Genomic DNA, 16,730 nt, shown 5'->3' with positions numbered 1-16,730 from the left:
ATATTTCTTCCCAAGTGAACTGAATTGTAACCCAATCTGTTAAAAATTATTTTTGAGATGTTTTTAAAAAAAACAGGATAGATAAAAATTGATGATTTTTTAAAAAAATATATTAAAAAATTGGATTTTTAAAAAATTTAAATTGGATTTTTTTTATTTAAATCGGATTGTATTGATTTTTATCAAATTATTTTAATAAAATGCTTTTGGAGTAAAAATCTAAAGATAGTTTTCTATTTAAGATACATTAATAATTTAGTTAATGGAGCTTAGTTATGTAGCATGAGGCTATATATTCTGCAATATTTACATTTTTTGGTAAACTCATTCAATGAATCCAAGCTCTGCAAGCTAAATAGGAAACCTTCATTTTGTTTGCAAATAATAATATTATAGATTCTAACTACCAGCAAGAATGAGTCCTTGCATTTAAAGAGCACCTGTCATTTCAGATCCATCATGGCAGCGCCTGTTAGCGGCCATCCACTCACCTCCTGCCTGCCACGTCCCTCACCAGCCATCCCATTAAAGTGAATGGGACTGTGGGTGAGTCAACAGCGGGTCAGAGGAGGAGCCGCTGTGGGACAGAGAAGGCAGTTGCTCTTTAAAAATTATGATTTAAATCAAGTTGATTTAAATCAAGCCTTTTTTAGTAGTGATTTAAATCGTGATTTAAATTGTGATTTAAATCGACTTGATTTAAATCAAATCCACCCTCAAAAGAACTAAAAGCAAGAATTCCCTCATCGTTATTGTTGGTTAAAAGTGAAGCCAACTGCTGAAACCAGTGCAGTCTTTTCCAGTCATCAAAACGATTCTGCTTTTTTTAAAAGTATTTATCAGTAAATTAGTTTATTCTGATTCAAGAACAAAATTTATATTACTACAGGAATATTTGATGATTTTCATGTTGGAATATACTTACTATTGTAACAGTGTTTCTCCCAGTTTATGTGGCATGCTATTATTGTTCCCACGTAATTCCTGGGGAATTTTAGATCTAAGAAAACTGCAGGTAGTTCTTGACTTACAATCACTCATTTAGTGAATTTGGAAGTTACGACAAATATCCCCAAAATTCTGTGAATAGAAATGCGCACACAAAACATTGAATTCTATCGCCCACAGCATTAAACACAGTATCCAAATCCAGTATTTGATCCCAGGAACTCATGTGCTTAGTTATATAAGGTAACTTCTGAACATTAAAATATTATATTAAATATTAATATAATATAATGTAAGTATAATAGTTTTAATATATTGAATATTCTGGATTCATTGCCTCCTTTTCTCATAATCTCTGAATTTGTTGTGGTGAAAAACGGCTATATAAGTTTTAGTTTCACAAAAAGAAAAATTGTTAAAATAATTTTTAATAATTGATAAGCTAAAATCACTCTTTGTCTCTGTTACATAGCATTTTGAGTTATTCGATGCCAAGATAAATGAACTCCCTGGATACATTTCCTTGAACAATGCATTTAAATATATATATAGAGAGAGAAAGAGAGAGAGAAAGTAATATATATTTGATAAAACTACTAGTAGTTTTTGTTCCTCTTCCACCTCCTTCCTTTTGCCATGCACTGAATGAAACAAGAAGTTTGTATGTATAAACTAACAGCGTTTCAACCATCTGTTCTGTAGGAGATGTTATTGTCAGCGTGAATGACACATGCGTCCTGGGCCACACCCACGCTCAAGTGGTCAAAATCTTCCAGTCAATTCCTATCGGTGCCAGCGTAGACCTGGAACTGTGCCGAGGCTATCCTCTGCCTTTTGACCCAGATGATCCCAACACAAGCCTGGTGACATCTGTGGCCATTTTGGATAAAGAACCAATCATTGTAAACGGGCAGGAAAGCTACGACTCTCCATCAAGCCATGGTAGCAAAACAGGCAAAGTCAATGGGATGAAAGAGCAGAGACCTAGCAGTCCCGCTGAGGTTTCTTCCAATGGATCCCACGGCTACCCCAATGACACCGTCTCCTTGGCTTCTTCTATAGCAACGCAACCTGAACTCATAACTGTACACATAATTAAAGGGCCAATGGGCTTTGGCTTCACTATAGCAGACAGTCCTGGGGGTGGGGGACAGAGAGTGAAGCAAATTGTTGATAGCCCAAGGTGCCGAGGCCTAAAAGAAGGGGACCTTATAGTTGAAGTCAACAAGAAGAATGTGCAGAATCTAACTCACAACCAAGTTGTGGATATGCTGATTGAATGTCCTAAAGGAAGTGAGGTGACATTGCTGGTACAACGAGGAGGTAGGTCCCAAATGTTGTTGTTTTTTTTTAACTTAATACCAAAGTACTCTACTTAAAACATTGGTGTCTAAATACACATAACTACTGTAGTTTAAATTGGCTAAAAAAAACTATAGCTGCTGGCTTTTAATTTAAAATTTTTTAAACAGCATTGTGAAAACATAACAAAATACTGCATGATCTTATTTTGAGTTAGCCCTGGTATTTGCCTATGTTTATTTATTTATTTGTATCTGCCATCATCCAGCTTTATTATTTTTGCAAATAACTCAAGGCAGCAAACATAAAAGCATTAGAAAGTTTGCCCATGACGTTGATTTTTTTCAGCTATAAACACTACAAGCAGTCCTCAACTTACAACATTTAATTTAGTGACCGTTCAAAGTTATAACAGTACTGAAACAAGTAACTTAGGACCTTTTTTTCATGCTTACGACCAGTTGCCATGTTCATCTGATCAAAATTCGGATGCTTGGGAACTGGTTCATATTTATGACACCTGACATGTTCTGGGCTTTTGCAAACTTCTGACAAGTAAAATTGATCAGGAGGCCAGATTCACTTAACAACCAGGTTACTAATTTAACAACTGTGGCAAGAAAGGTTGCAAAATGGGGCAAAATTCAACAAATGTCTCACTTAACAACAAAAATGTTGGGCTCAATTTTGGTCATAAGTCATGGACTACCTTTATTTAGAAATTGATGGCTATATTACAGGCATAGTTGGCATTTAAACTTTCTTCACCTGAATATGATTAGTTGGAAGTTTGCTTATTGAAAAGTTAAAATATCAATCTTTCATGGAAACTTTGAACTTGTTAAAGTCAGCTGATTCATAATGTGTCTCATTTCTGTCTAATTTTTTAGTACATTTCAGTTGACCATTTTATTACAGAATCATAAGAAGGGATTTGCTACAGTTCTTATGCTCACCTTCCTATAACTACAGAAATTTCACTTAATTCTTGGTACTTAAATACATCTTTGTTTCTCCATGTTCTCTATTGCTTTAATGTATAAAGAGAGAATCATTCATCCTTGGAATCCATCTATCTTTTTTCACAGAGTACATCCCAAGCTATTTAGAATTAAAAACAGACAATATTTTGGGCCTGTGGATTTAATTGGATATTTATGTGATTGAGAGATCTTCACATAAGATAACATTCAGGGAGGTGTTGAGTTGGGAAATGGCTGCTAGCATGGATGTGGCCACTATAAATTATTTATTCATCTGAAGGCAAAAAAGAGTGGGCTTGCCTCTTCTCTAGCTTGAAACTACTAGAATATTTGTACTATGGTATTCAAGAAGGCGAAGGGACCAATATGCAATCTAAAGTCAATTTTGGATAACTTATGATGTGCATATTGACTGATGGGTTATCAGAGGACGATTCACGAGCACGAGAATACCTATAGTTACCACAGTGCCTAATCTGTACAATGTGGCCTTGGAAAGAATGTGCATATCCTCATACCGGTTGTAGTTAATTTAGCAAAGGTGGGTATTTTCACTGTGGGATGGGCACATAGTCATTTAGTGTCAACCTCCAGGGAAATCCGGAAACCCAGCAGTTCAAATGTGTATAAAGATTTATTGTAAACTTAAGCTCTATATAAAAATCTGAACCATTAATGGTCAAGAGAAATTAGCAGGAGTTAAGAATAGAAAGGAATCCAAGATGGGCTGGACTTAGATCTCTTGTGGGTATGGAAGGATTCATGACTGATGACGCATTTGACCCCTCCTTCGGCCTCAGCCTGGCCATCTTCTACATCTAGTAGCATAGTTGTGGGTGGAGTCCCCAACCTCAGCCTAGGTAGGGCTGATATTTCAGAAGCATTTCTTGGATGAGAGACTAATGGATCAAATGGTGTCTTAAACCTTGCAGAATCTAACTGCACTTATTTCATCCTTTAAAACCTCCGAACCCTCCAGATGTTGGATCAATTTTTCCATTTGGAGAGGCTAAGAGACAAAAATCAGATAAAATTTAGCCAGTGCTAATTGGCAATTATCACATAATATTTCTGCTCCTTCCTCCTAAGCCTCCAGGTGGAGCAGAAAGTGTAGCCTTTAGACTGAAAACCACCCCCAGGGTGTTAGTCACCTTCTGTTCTAGTGACTTTGTAATAAAAACTTATCAGTTTCTATTCATTGTATTGACAATTCATCAAGGCCTTGGTATGTGTAATCACCCAAAGCTCTTAAAATTGACTTCATCTCTCTTTAGGACATCTCTCCATCACCTTCTCTTATCTGCAGCGCCACAATAACAAGCAGATCATTGGAAATGCTGATCCTTTCTTTATCTCTGATTTTCACTATTTGGGTATGTGTAACTATGCATTTCATTGTTTCCATCTGCATAGTGGGATTTCTCATTTCAGTGTCATAGATTATGCTAAAGGTTATCACATTCTACTTAAACACCATTGAATCTCTTATTGTTGTTCTTGAATAGCTTGAGTGGTTTAGTATTCAGTTGCATAGTAAGAATTTTACCCTAGACTTTGGAAGAGATGTTGCAGCTGCCAGCTTTAAAATCCAGTGGTACTGAGCTGTCCCATTGTAGTTTTCTATATTATTTCTGAGAGTAATTTTTTTAAAAAATTACAAGGGATGAAAATCCCTAATTTGATAGTTCCAGCTCCAAAAATGGAAAACTTCCATTATGACAGACATGAGTGGCTAAAGTTGCCTTTTTGCTTGTTGTTGTTATTAGTGTAAGGACAGACAGACATCTTAGCCTTGGATAGGGGAAAAGAGTATCCAATGTATGATTTAGAGCAGTGGCCCCCAACTTTTTGGGCACCAGGGGCCGGTTCCGTGGAGAGAGGTTTTTCCGCTGACTGGAGGGGGCGTGTTTTGCATGCTACTTGCATCCCGTGGACTTTGCTCGTTTGCATAGCCCGATTTCTGGAATGCCGTGGACCAGTGTCAGTCCACAGACTGGGGGTTGGGGAACCCCTGATTTAAAGCATCATGATGTTTCCATGCTGTCCGAATCAGTGCTATTCAGGTAGTCCTCGACATGTGACCACTTGGTTAATGCCTGTTCGAACTTACAACCAGGCTTCATACATCTGTCTGTTGCAACGTCTCCACAGTCACATGATCAAACTTCAGGTGCTGGGCAACGGACATGTATTTATGACAGTTGCAGGGTCCCTAGAGCCATGATGGCGAACCTATGGCACGCGTGCCACAGGTGGCGTGCGTAGCCATATCAGTGGGCACGCGAGCTCAGCTCCGCCAGCTGATTTTCGGGTCTTCTGGGCCCAACAGAAGTAGGGAAATGGGCTGTTTTTGGCCTCCAGAGGACCTCCGGGGTTGGGTGGGGAAGGCCGTTTTCGCCCTCTCCAGACTCCTAGAGAGGTCCTGGAGCCAGATGAGGAAAAAAAATGGGCCTACTGGGCCATTGCGTGCCAGGAGCGGGGGGAGTGGGGGGGTCATGCACGTGGGGTCAGGGCACATAGAATTATGGGTGTGGGCACACACGCACATGACTCCCCCCCTCCTGGTATGTGATGGCAAAAAGGTTAGCCATTACTGCCCTAGATCATGCAATCCTCATTCGTGACTTTCGCAGCCAGCTTCTGGCAAGCAAAGTCAATGGGGGAAGCCAGATTCAGTTAAAAAGTGTGTGATCTCCTTAACAAGCATGGGATTTGCTTAATGACTGCAGCAAGAAAGGTCATAAAATTGGGCATAACTCACTTCACCACTGTCTCCTTTAATGACAGAAATTCCCAATTGTGGTTGCAGGTCCAGGACTACCTGTATAGAAAAGAATGAGAGGGGTTTTTTTGCAAGTACATTAACAGCACACACAAAGTTTTAAGGGCATCCTTGAATTTTCCGGAGCTGTTTGTTTTATGTAAATATGATAACCAAAAACACAACAGTAATGCTTGTTTTGAAGAAGAAATTTTGACAGACATCATCCTCATTCTGTCAGTGAGGAGAGCGTCACTGGTAAAACTCCTCCTTCTACACAACTCTGTTCTTTTCTCATTTCACTTCCACCCTGTTTTTTTCCTGGGTTGTGCTGCCAGAACCAAAAGTTGATAAGATACACACAATTTCTCATTTTTGTTGGGCTCTTTCTGGGTCTTGGTTTTTGTTGGGCTCCTTCTAGCTCTTGGTTTTGAATCAAACTCTTTTCATCATTTTCGAAATACACAGTGTTTGGGCTACCTCTCCCTCTGATGTCCATTTGGAAACAGCGCCTGGGAAAATGCCTTATTCTCAGGCAAGGGTGGGCAATTATGACATGGCTGGCTCAGGAATTCTGAGAATTGAAGTCCACAGGTTGTAAAGATGCTATACTGTAGTTGCCCATCCCTGTCCTTAGGTCTTGATTTTATTGACATGCCATTTCTGCCCAGTCAAGCTCAAATAGACTTAGACTTATATACCGCTTCATAGTGCTTTTCCAGCCCTCTCTAAATGATTTACAGAGTCAGCATATTGCCTCCAACAATCTGGGTCCTCATTTTACCCACCTCTGAAGGATGGAAGGCTGAGTCAACCTTGAGCCTGGTGAGATTTGAACTGCAGCTAGCAGTCAGCAGAAGTATCCTGCAGTACTGCACTCTAACCACTGTGCCACCTCGGCTCTTACAATGTAGCATACAGCTGCTGTTCAGAGATGCGCCAAAGATTCTTTGGTCATGATTACAAATCAGGCTGAAAAATATCAGAAATGTATGTGTAGTAGATGTGACAAGCTCAGCCAGCTTCCAAGCCACTGATATCTCTTCACAATTACGCCTGTCTTTTAAAATTCAAGATGCACATCCAGAGGGAGGATAGCCTTAAAATATTTATGACAATGCATCCACTATTGGAATCTTGATTCCCAGTAATTAGATCACTTGGGCTGATCAGATCCTTACCTCTGCTACTACAGTGAGCTGGAACAAAGAGAAAGTGAATGAAGGATTGAAAGCAGTATGAAGACGTTACTTTTGTAAATTAGCATTTTGAAAACTACTTTAGGTATGCTATTCCTCTTAACTAACCAATAAAATAAACTTGTCAGTTCTGATAGGGCCAATGTCTAAGTTTCTGTAGGAAATTTTATTATATATTTGGGACAAGTGGGTGTACCACTGTGTAAGATCCATGGCATTCATCACTTTCAAAGGGTGTCAATACACAAAGTACTATAAGCACAATAATGTAAACAAATTACAGGTAGTCCTTGATTTACAATAGTTCATTTAGTGACTGTTTGAAGTTACAACGACATTGAAAAAAGTGAATTTAGACCATTTTTCACACTTATGGCCATTGCAGCATCTCCATGGTCATGTAATCAAAACTCGGACACTTGGCAACTGGCTCATATTTATGACGGTTGCAGTGTCCCAGAGTCATATGATCACCTTTTGCGACCTTTTGATAAGCAAAGTCAATGGGGAAGCCAAATTCACTTAACCGTGTGACTAACTTAACTGCAGTGATTCGCTTAACAATTGTGGCAAGAAAAGTCGTAAAATGGGGCAAAACTCACTTAACAAATGTCTCACTAAGCAACAGAAATGTTGAGCTCAATTGTGGTCTTAAGTCGAGGACTACCTGTGTAACAATGCTATTTTATATTGATTAGTTACCTTACATTTTATCAGCTGTGCTATGATAAAGCCAGCAGAATGTATGATTGCAGTTATTAAGTCATATAGATTGGTATATATAGTCAATTGGTTTGGATTCTTTTTTAACTATCTTTGCTTCTTCTAAACACAAAACAAGACAAAAAAGGATGCTTACGAGAGCAGAAATTCATATACTTCCTTTCTCTTTCTTTGTGAAAATGGTAATAGATGCTTTCGTATCCTTGATCTACCCATCTGTCCATGATTACAAGTGAACATAGAAAACTGTTCGAATGGAACTTAGAAACATAGAAGATTGATGGCAGAAAAAGACACAGTGTTCTATCAAGTCTGCCCTTTGAGTTTTTTTGTTTCTGTTTTCTTACGTCTTATTTTTAATTATTATTTTTTATTGATTTAATTTTTGACGGATGATAGGCATGTGTTTATCCCAAGCATGTTTAAACTCAGTTATTGGTAATTAACTCACTACGTCCGCCAGTGGTGGGATTCAAATTTTTTTACTACTGGTTCTGTGGGCGTGGCTTGGTGGGCATGGCAGGGGGAGGATACTGTAAAATCTCCATTCCCTCCCCACTCCAGGGGAAGGATACTGTAAAATCTCCATTCCCTCCCCACTCCAGGGGAAGGATACTGTAAAATCTCCATTCCCTCCCCACTCCAGGGGAAGGATACTGTAAAATCTCCATTCCCTCCCCACTCCAGGGGAAGGATACTGTAAAAATCTCCATTCCCTCCCCACTCCAGGGGAAGGATACTGTAAAATCTCCATTCCCTCCCCACTCCAGGGGAAGGTTACTGCTAAATCCCCATTTCTTCCCGATCACCTGGGATTCGGGAGGCAGAGAATAGATGGGGCCAGTCAGAGGTGATATTTGCCGGTATATATTTTAATATGTTATTTTTCTTGGGTATCGGCATATTAGAATATTTCTGTACTTAATATGAGTATTAATAGATTATTAACTGACCAACTGAAACTTTATTAAGTAATTGACAGTGTTTAGTGCATCAAATTTTAGTTTAATAAGCCAAGCTAATGCCTAGCCCCTTAGCTTCCACTTTGTTTTTCCATTATTACAATCAAGTGAAGAAGGCAGGAATGCTCCTGTCAAAATTGGAAGCTGTAATCCATTACTTCCAATGAGGCAAGATTTGGAAGCAAACCTTAGCCATGGCTTCATTATCCACAAACTAGGTCAGAGTAACAGGAAGTTACAATTTACTGAAATGTCCTCACTAATTGAAGACAGGTGAAAGCAAGAAGGATTCATTGCTAATATGAAGATCTGGGTCTCCATTAACTCACAGTCAGAGACATAGATTTGAAATGGAGAAGATTTGGGCTCCCATGAATCTTCTTGTGAGTGATTGTCCTACCAAAATCATTCTAGAATTGCAGCATAAAATCATCCAGGAAGTCACAGAGAACCCATTAAAAAAACATCCAAGGATCTTTAAGACACTATCATCGGTGTTCACTATTCTACCTTAAACAAAATACTTGGATGAAAATATGTTCATTAAATAAGGTGAAATCAATTGCTTACTAAGGGGGAAAAAATAATGCTTTTCTGAAATTTGCCCAAATGTTTCTCCATTACCCTCTAGCCTTCTGGAGGTATATTCTGTGGTCAGATACATCATATTTTCAGACTATATGGCTGCAATTATGTTTGATGATCCCCAAACATTGCCATCCACAATTAGACTCTCTTGTGTTAAGCATAGAGGTAGAGCATTATGTTTCAAGTACTGTCTGAAAATCTGGGCGATTTGCCATCATTGAAGGAAAGATTAATTTTTGCTTTGTATGAGAGAATTCTACAGGAAAATATTAAGCCATCTGTCTTGTCAAGGGCAAGTGGGTCAGATAGCAAGACAATGAACCCAAGAATGCAGGCATATCTATAAGAGAGTGGATGATGAAGAAGAAACTCTTAGAATTTCCAAGTCAATGTCTGGATAGAAACACCATAGAAATATTATGGAAGGACCTGAAATAAGTAATGCATTCTTGAAAATCTTCAAACGTTACTTAGGAGTTAGCTTTGGAGACGTAGGTAGCAGTTCTTACAAGTAAGAACCAATTGCCACCTATTTTAAGTTTTGCTTGCAGTTAATATAGCTAAAGGTGTGCAACCAGATATTGACTCTGAAGAGTCAAGTACTTTTTTTTTTCATTTTGGCACATCACAAGTTGATTTCACGTCTCAAATAACCAATCACGAAACTTGTATTGTTTTTTCAGCCAAACTTCTCTTAGAGAGTGTAAAAGGAAGGAGTGTAGAAGGGAGGGAGGGAGGAAGGGAAGGGAAGGGATGGATGGATGGAAGGAAGGAAGGAAGGAAGGAAGGAAGGAAGGAAGGAAGGAAGGAAGGAAGGAAAGAGTGAATATATGTGGTCAATTATTCTTTCTTTTTCCTGTACCTATATCTCAGCTGAACATCCTAAGTTTAAGCATACAATCATAATTAAACTAATGTATAGATTCATCTGATAGATATATTTGTAAGGAAAAAAATGTGTGGATATATATATGTATTAATGTCCCTAGGCTGGAGTCTTCTGGGAAGACTGTATTGTATTATCTGTATTTTATCTTGGCTGTTCACCGCCCTGAGTCCTTCGGGAGTAGGGCGGTATAGAAATTTGATTAAATAAATAAATAAATAAATAAAATAAGCAAACTATGCCCACTGACAACATGACTATAGGTATGTTTTCTCAAAATTATCTTTCCTTCCCCATTCCACTTGATCCCAGTCTTCTCAGAATGCAAAACAGAACATTGGCGCTCACATGTACATTTTCTACATGTACACAACAAGAAATTCACCGGTAGCATGTATGCCAGTTCTTAAATGAAAATACTTTTATTAAGTTTTGTAATATTTAAAGATCCCAGTCACTTCAATTCCCCACTTGTATTTTTTTGAAAATGTTCCTGATCTTTACTATCAAAGAGTCACTAGGCCTGCATCTTGTAGCATTTCATCAATCCCTAAAGAGCCCTTCTCATCCGTTAATCAATTCCACAGAATAAGACACAGTATTTTCAATTGGACAGAGAGTTCTCCCATGTGATAGATGATTGGCATTATCAGAATTGACAACACTGATTATTCATTACTTGTAATGTACCAGGTGATAGGTTAAGGTCAGTGTAAACCTTAAGTACTTACTTAGAGCAGAAGAAGAATGGACAAGTACACGAATTATCTGATTTTATTAATGCATACTTCTTCAAATGAGACAGATGTAAATATCAATATTTAACAAAGCCACTTACATATTCCAGTCATTTAATATTCAGATAAAAGCAATCTGGATAACTTTGGGAACTTTTTGTTTGCGTACAAATTTTAAAATATCAAATAACACGTGTCTTCCAAAACTTGCACAAACCATTTAAGGTTTTCATAGAACATCCGGAGTCAGTTGTAGAAAATAGACAGGCAATTCATATAATTGTGATGGAAAAATAATTGCAGGTTGTAGGGAATATGATCGAAATGAGTTCAATTGCATTTCCCATAGTGATGCTGTTGTGCAAATGTGAGGAAAATTCAGGGATGCAGCTGCTAGATGACTATGATGGTGGTTAGAAATAATTGAAAATAGAAAAGACTTATCTTCTCAGAAATTGATCAGTTAGTTCCTTTGAGCTGCGGGAAGAAGGAAAAATAATCTGAAACTAACAACAACAAAGAAGGGACGGGGTGGCTCAGTGGCTAAGATGCTGAGTTTGTTGATCGAAAGGTGAGCAGTTCAGCGGTTCGAATCCCTAGTGCCGCGTAATGCGGTGAGCTCCCGTTACTTGTCCCAGCTTCTGCCAACCTAGCAGTTCGAAAACACGTAAAAAATGCAAGTAGAAAAATAGGGACCACCTTTGGTGGGAAGGTAACAGCGTTCCGTGTGCCTTTGGCGTTTAGTCATGCTGGCCACATTACCACAGAGACGTCTTCGGACAGCGCTGGCTCTTCAGCTTTGAAACGGAGATGAGCATCGCCTCCTAGAGTCAGGAACGACTAGCACATATGTGTGAGGGGAACCTTTACCTAAAAAACAACTCGCAAGACTTGAAAACTTCAAATCTCTGGCAAATTTCTAAGGGGTAGCCAGGTCTAGCCATTTGCAGTAAAAAACACATGGATTCTTGGAACAGCTTAAAGGCTATCACAAATTTATTGTGGCTTAAGCTTTCATAAAGTAGAGCCGACTTCTGCAGCTACACCTGATAAAACTCAGTCTACTAAGACTTATAGTACAATAAATCCACCCAGTGGCCTTTAAGCTGCTGAAAGAATTTTTAGTTTCTCTCTCCTTTGGGCTGTGAATAATGAGGTTTTAATTAAGTCATCACTGTAGGTGTGAAACACTGTGAGCAGAAATGTTGACCTAGCAGGAGTTTTAAATATAAAAAGTCTATGATTTTGAATAATCCAACAGACTCTAGTTTTGTCCTGGTGTTTTTTAGCAGACGTGATATAATATAACACAAGGTGGCACAGCAGAACCTTATATTGTGAATTAAACAAGGCACGTTTTAACAAGAGGTGAGATTCTCCATTTTCCCAGTTATGACTTACACACCAGTAAATCAAGCAGGCATTAGGTTGTCTCAGCTAAGAGAGACAAACAGTATGTTACTCTGCCTTGCTGAAAGCAGATTGCGATGTCATGTTCGTCGCAAGTGGCTTCTATATATAATTTTGGAAGGTTGAAAACATCGGTGTTTGGTTCAAATAAAGGTTGTAGCTGGGCAATTGATTAAGCAGCCGCATTGAAAGCTACAAAATTCAACACGAATAGAATGAACTGTGTGCCTAGAATACTCTAAAAATTAATGGCTTCATTAATTGATTGCCTTGAGTCGTTAATGGAATAGGCGTGCCAAGGCCCATTGGAGATTTTTTTCCCATTTTCTTCATGTCCTATAAGTCTGCCCTTGTTTTTGAAAATATATAAATCTCAACAAATTTTATCAGTCATCCTCAAATGCTTTCTCTTTGAATTCCAGAAACCATTAATTAATTGTTCATCATCATCAGCAGTCTATATCTGATGAGTTCAGATATATTGCACAGATTGATTGCATAGTTCTTTTTCTACTTTTGATGGAAAGAAGAGGGATCAATGTTAATATATTTAATCTACCTTTCCATACAGCACTAGATAGTACTGCAATTTGTTTGAGTTTGACTTAGTATGATCTGTGAATCTAACTAAATTATTATTTGTGATTTAAGGCAACGTGTTAATCAATAGAGTACAGTTAAGCAAATTAAGGTCTAGTACACTCAGTGATGAAATCCAAATTTTTTTACTACTGGTTCTGTGGGCGTGGCATGGTGGGCGTGGCAGGGGAAGGATACTGCAAAATCTCCATTCCCTCATCACTCCGGGAGGAAGGATACTGCAAAATCCCCATTCCCTCCCCACTCCTGGGGGAAGGATATTGCAAAATCTCCATTCCCACCCCACTCTGGGGCCAGCCAGAGGTGGTATTTGCCAGTTCTCAGAACTGATCAAAATTTCCGCTACTGGTTCTCCAGAACCTGTCGGAACCTGCTGGATTTCATCCCTGAGTACACTGTATAAAAGTGTTCTACCTCATTGCATTAATTTGTTCTTCTTCAGTTGCTAAGTCATCTCCAACTCTTCGTGACCCCATGGATCACAGCAGACTGTCTTTCATTGTCTCCCAGAGTTTGCCCAAATTCATGTTTGTTGCATCAATTAAACTATCTAACCAACTTATCCTCTCCTATCCCCTCCCCCTTTTGCCTTCAATCTTTCCCAACATCAGGGTTTTTTTTTTCCCAGCAAGTCCTCTTTTCTCATTTAGTGGCCAAAATATTTGAGCTTCAGCTTCAGGGTTGTATTAATATCATTCCCAATATTTATAACTGGTATCATAGCTCAGTTAGAGTAACTTGGCAGCTTTTATTTTCTCTATTATATGAGAACTCAGGGATCCCCAGTGATTAAGTTGATAGTAAGTATAGATAAAGCTTCTGAATATAGCATGTAATATAAAATCTTCTATACTTTACTGTTTTGTGAAATTTCATAGCCTTTTTTTTTTAAAAAAAAGATCAAACTAATGTATTATAAATATAACAAAGGTTTTATTCATAATAGCTAAATTAAATTAAAATTAAATGTTTTGAGGCAAGGACATTTTGAGTGCAAGATGTGAGATGGGATAAAGTGAAGTTGTACAAAACCAGATTGTGAAGGTTGGATACCAGAGGATGTCATCTGTAGGTCTACATGCAAGGCTAACACTTCAGTATTTTTGTCTCGGCATTTAACAAGAATTAGTGTTGATTCTCTTGCAGGAAAATGAAATTTAAATATTTTTTTGATGCATACACTTATGCCAATGCTTCTTTTCATAAATTATATATATTTAAGTTTATTTCATAAACAAGTAATTTTGTCGAAGTAGCAACACATTGAAAGAAGCGGTGGTGAGGCCTCTCCTCAAGAAGCCGTCCCTGGATCCGGCAATATTGGCCAACTATCGTCCTGTCTCCAACCTTCGCTTCCTGGCGAAGGTTGTTGAGAGTGTGGTCGCGCGACAGTTTCCACAATTCTTGGAGGAAACATCCTATCTAGATCCGTTCCAGTCTGGTTTCAGGCCTGGGCACAGCACGGAAACGGCATTGGTCGCGTTGGTTGATGATCTCTGGAGGGCTCGGGACAGGGGTTGTTCCTCTGTTCTGGTCCTGTTAGACCTCTCAGCGGCTTTTGATACCATCGACCATGGTATCATGCTGCACCGGCTGGAAGAGTTGGGGATGGGGGGCACCGTATTACGGTGGTTCTCCTCCTTTCTCTCCGACCGGTCGCAGTTCGTGTTGGCAGGTGGGCAGAGGTCGACCTCAAGGCCTCTTATATGTGGAGTGCCTCAGGGGTCGGTCCTCTCGCCCCTCCTGTTCAACATTTATGTGAAGCCGCTGGGCGAGATCATCCGTGGCTTTGGGGTGAGATACCACCAGTACGCTGATGACACCCAGCTGTACATCTCCACCCCAGGCCACCCCAACGATGCCCTTGAAGTGATGTCCCAGTGCCTGGAGGCTGTGCGGATCTGGATGGGGAGGAACAGGCTCAGGCTCAACCCTTCCAAGACTGAGTGGCTGTGGCTCCCGGCATCCCGATATAGTCAGTTGACTCCATCACTGACTATTGGGGGCGAGTCGTTGGCCCCCACAGAGAGGGCTCGCAATCTGGGAGTCCTCCTGGATAGGCAGCTGTCCTTGGAGGAACATCTGACAGCTGTAACCAGGGGGACCTTTTGTCAGGTTCGCCTGATCCGCCAGTTGCGGCCCTTTCTTGATCGGGATTCCCTGTGCACAGTCACTCATGCCCTCGTCACCTCTCGCCTTGACTACTGCAACGCTCTCTACATGGGGCTCCCCTTGAGGAGCACCCGGAGGCTCCAACTGGTCCAGAATGCAGCAGCGCGGGTAGTGACGGGAGCAGCTTGGCGCTCCCATGTAACACCGCTCCTGCGCGAGCTGCACTGGCTCCCAGTGGTCTTCCGGGTGCGCTTCAAGGTGTTGGTTATCACCTTTAAAGCGCTCCATGGCATAGGGCCTAGCTATCTTCGAGACCGCCTGCTGCCACCGACAATCTCCCATCGACCCGTGCGCTCCCACAGAGAGGGCCTCCTCGGGGTGCCATCAGCCAAACAGTGCAGGCTGGTGACCCCCAGGGGGAGGGCCTTCTCTGTGGGGGCACCTACCCTCTGGAATCAATTGCCTCCAGAGATAAGGAGAATCCAAGACCTCGGTGCCTTCCGCCGTGCCCTTAAAACCTTCCTTTTCCAGCAAGCCGGGCTGGCCTAATTTTTTTTAAGTGTTTTTAAGTGTTTTGTTTATTGTTTTTAATTAATGGGGCCAAATTTATATATGTATATTTTAACTGTATTTTAATATTTGTACTTGATGTTTTTACTTGGCTGTTCACCGCCCTGAGTCCTCAGGGAGAAGGGCGGTATACAAATTCAAAATAAAATAAAAATAAAATAAACACATCTTTTTCTCTCTTTGCTTTTCAGATCAAGCCAACAAACGTTTGACTTTTAAATAAGTCTTTAATATGATTTTGCTGGCAAAATTTTCTGCAGAGTTAGTTTAGTATCTTCTTGCTTTCTCCACAAAAAAAAAACATTATTGCTCATTAGTGTAAATAATTAAGAGCTTCTTCTTTTCCTTTTACAAGTCCTGCAAATAGATGTGTATTTACCCAGTAATGTGCCTGTTCACCTTTGTATTAAAAAGTTTGATTGCTGTTTCAGATGTCCATTCGTTTACAGTAAGAGTGAAGCTTATCTTTCACAAAATAAAAATGTTCCTTATTCCAAAGTCCCAGGAAAGCTGAGCAGAGCATTTGGGGGTTGTAATCAGTGGTGGGTTTCCAAATTTTTTACTACCAGTTCTGTGGGCGTGGCTTGGTGGGCATGGCTTGGCTTGGTGGGCGTGGCTTGGTGGGCATGGCAGGGGAAGGATACTGTAAAATCTCCATTCTGTCCCCAATCCAGAGGAAGGTTACTGCAAAATCCCCATTTCCTCCCAATCAGCTGGAACTTGGGAGGCAGATAATAGATGGGAGCGGGGTCAGTCAGAATTTTTACTACTGGTTCTCCGAACTACTCAAAATTTCCGCTACCGGGTCTCCAGAACTGGTGATTACCTGCTGAAACCCACCTCTGGTTCTAATATGTTTGGGTCTCCAGGAAGCCCCCCTTAAGAAGCTTAGATTTCCAAGGCACAGAATCAACTTGAAATTGCCAAATGTCTATGTTGATTCAACAAC

The 16,730-nt window shown here is 39.9% G+C and overlaps 1 protein-coding gene across 1 annotated transcript in view; it reads left to right on the top strand.

Moving 5' to 3' along the window:
- MAGI1 (membrane associated guanylate kinase, WW and PDZ domain containing 1) overlaps positions 1-16,730 on the top strand; it is a 120,910-nt gene that overhangs the window by 34,717 nt on the left and 69,463 nt on the right. The window contains exon 9 of the mRNA XM_070936851.1: positions 1,651-2,271. Coding sequence (XP_070792952.1) covers positions 1,651-2,271 — 621 coding nt within the window. The remainder of the gene's footprint in view (positions 1-1,650; positions 2,272-16,730) is intronic.

The sequence above is a fragment of the Pituophis catenifer genome, unplaced genomic scaffold (assembly GCF_029215685.1).
Source record: "Pituophis catenifer annectens isolate HBS135680 unplaced genomic scaffold, rPitCat1.0.hap2 SCAF_2, whole genome shotgun sequence".
Taxonomy (NCBI): domain Eukaryota; kingdom Metazoa; phylum Chordata; class Lepidosauria; order Squamata; family Colubridae; genus Pituophis; species Pituophis catenifer.
Note: the sequence above shows the minus strand (reverse complement) of the source record. Positions and strands in the feature narration are given on the sequence as shown.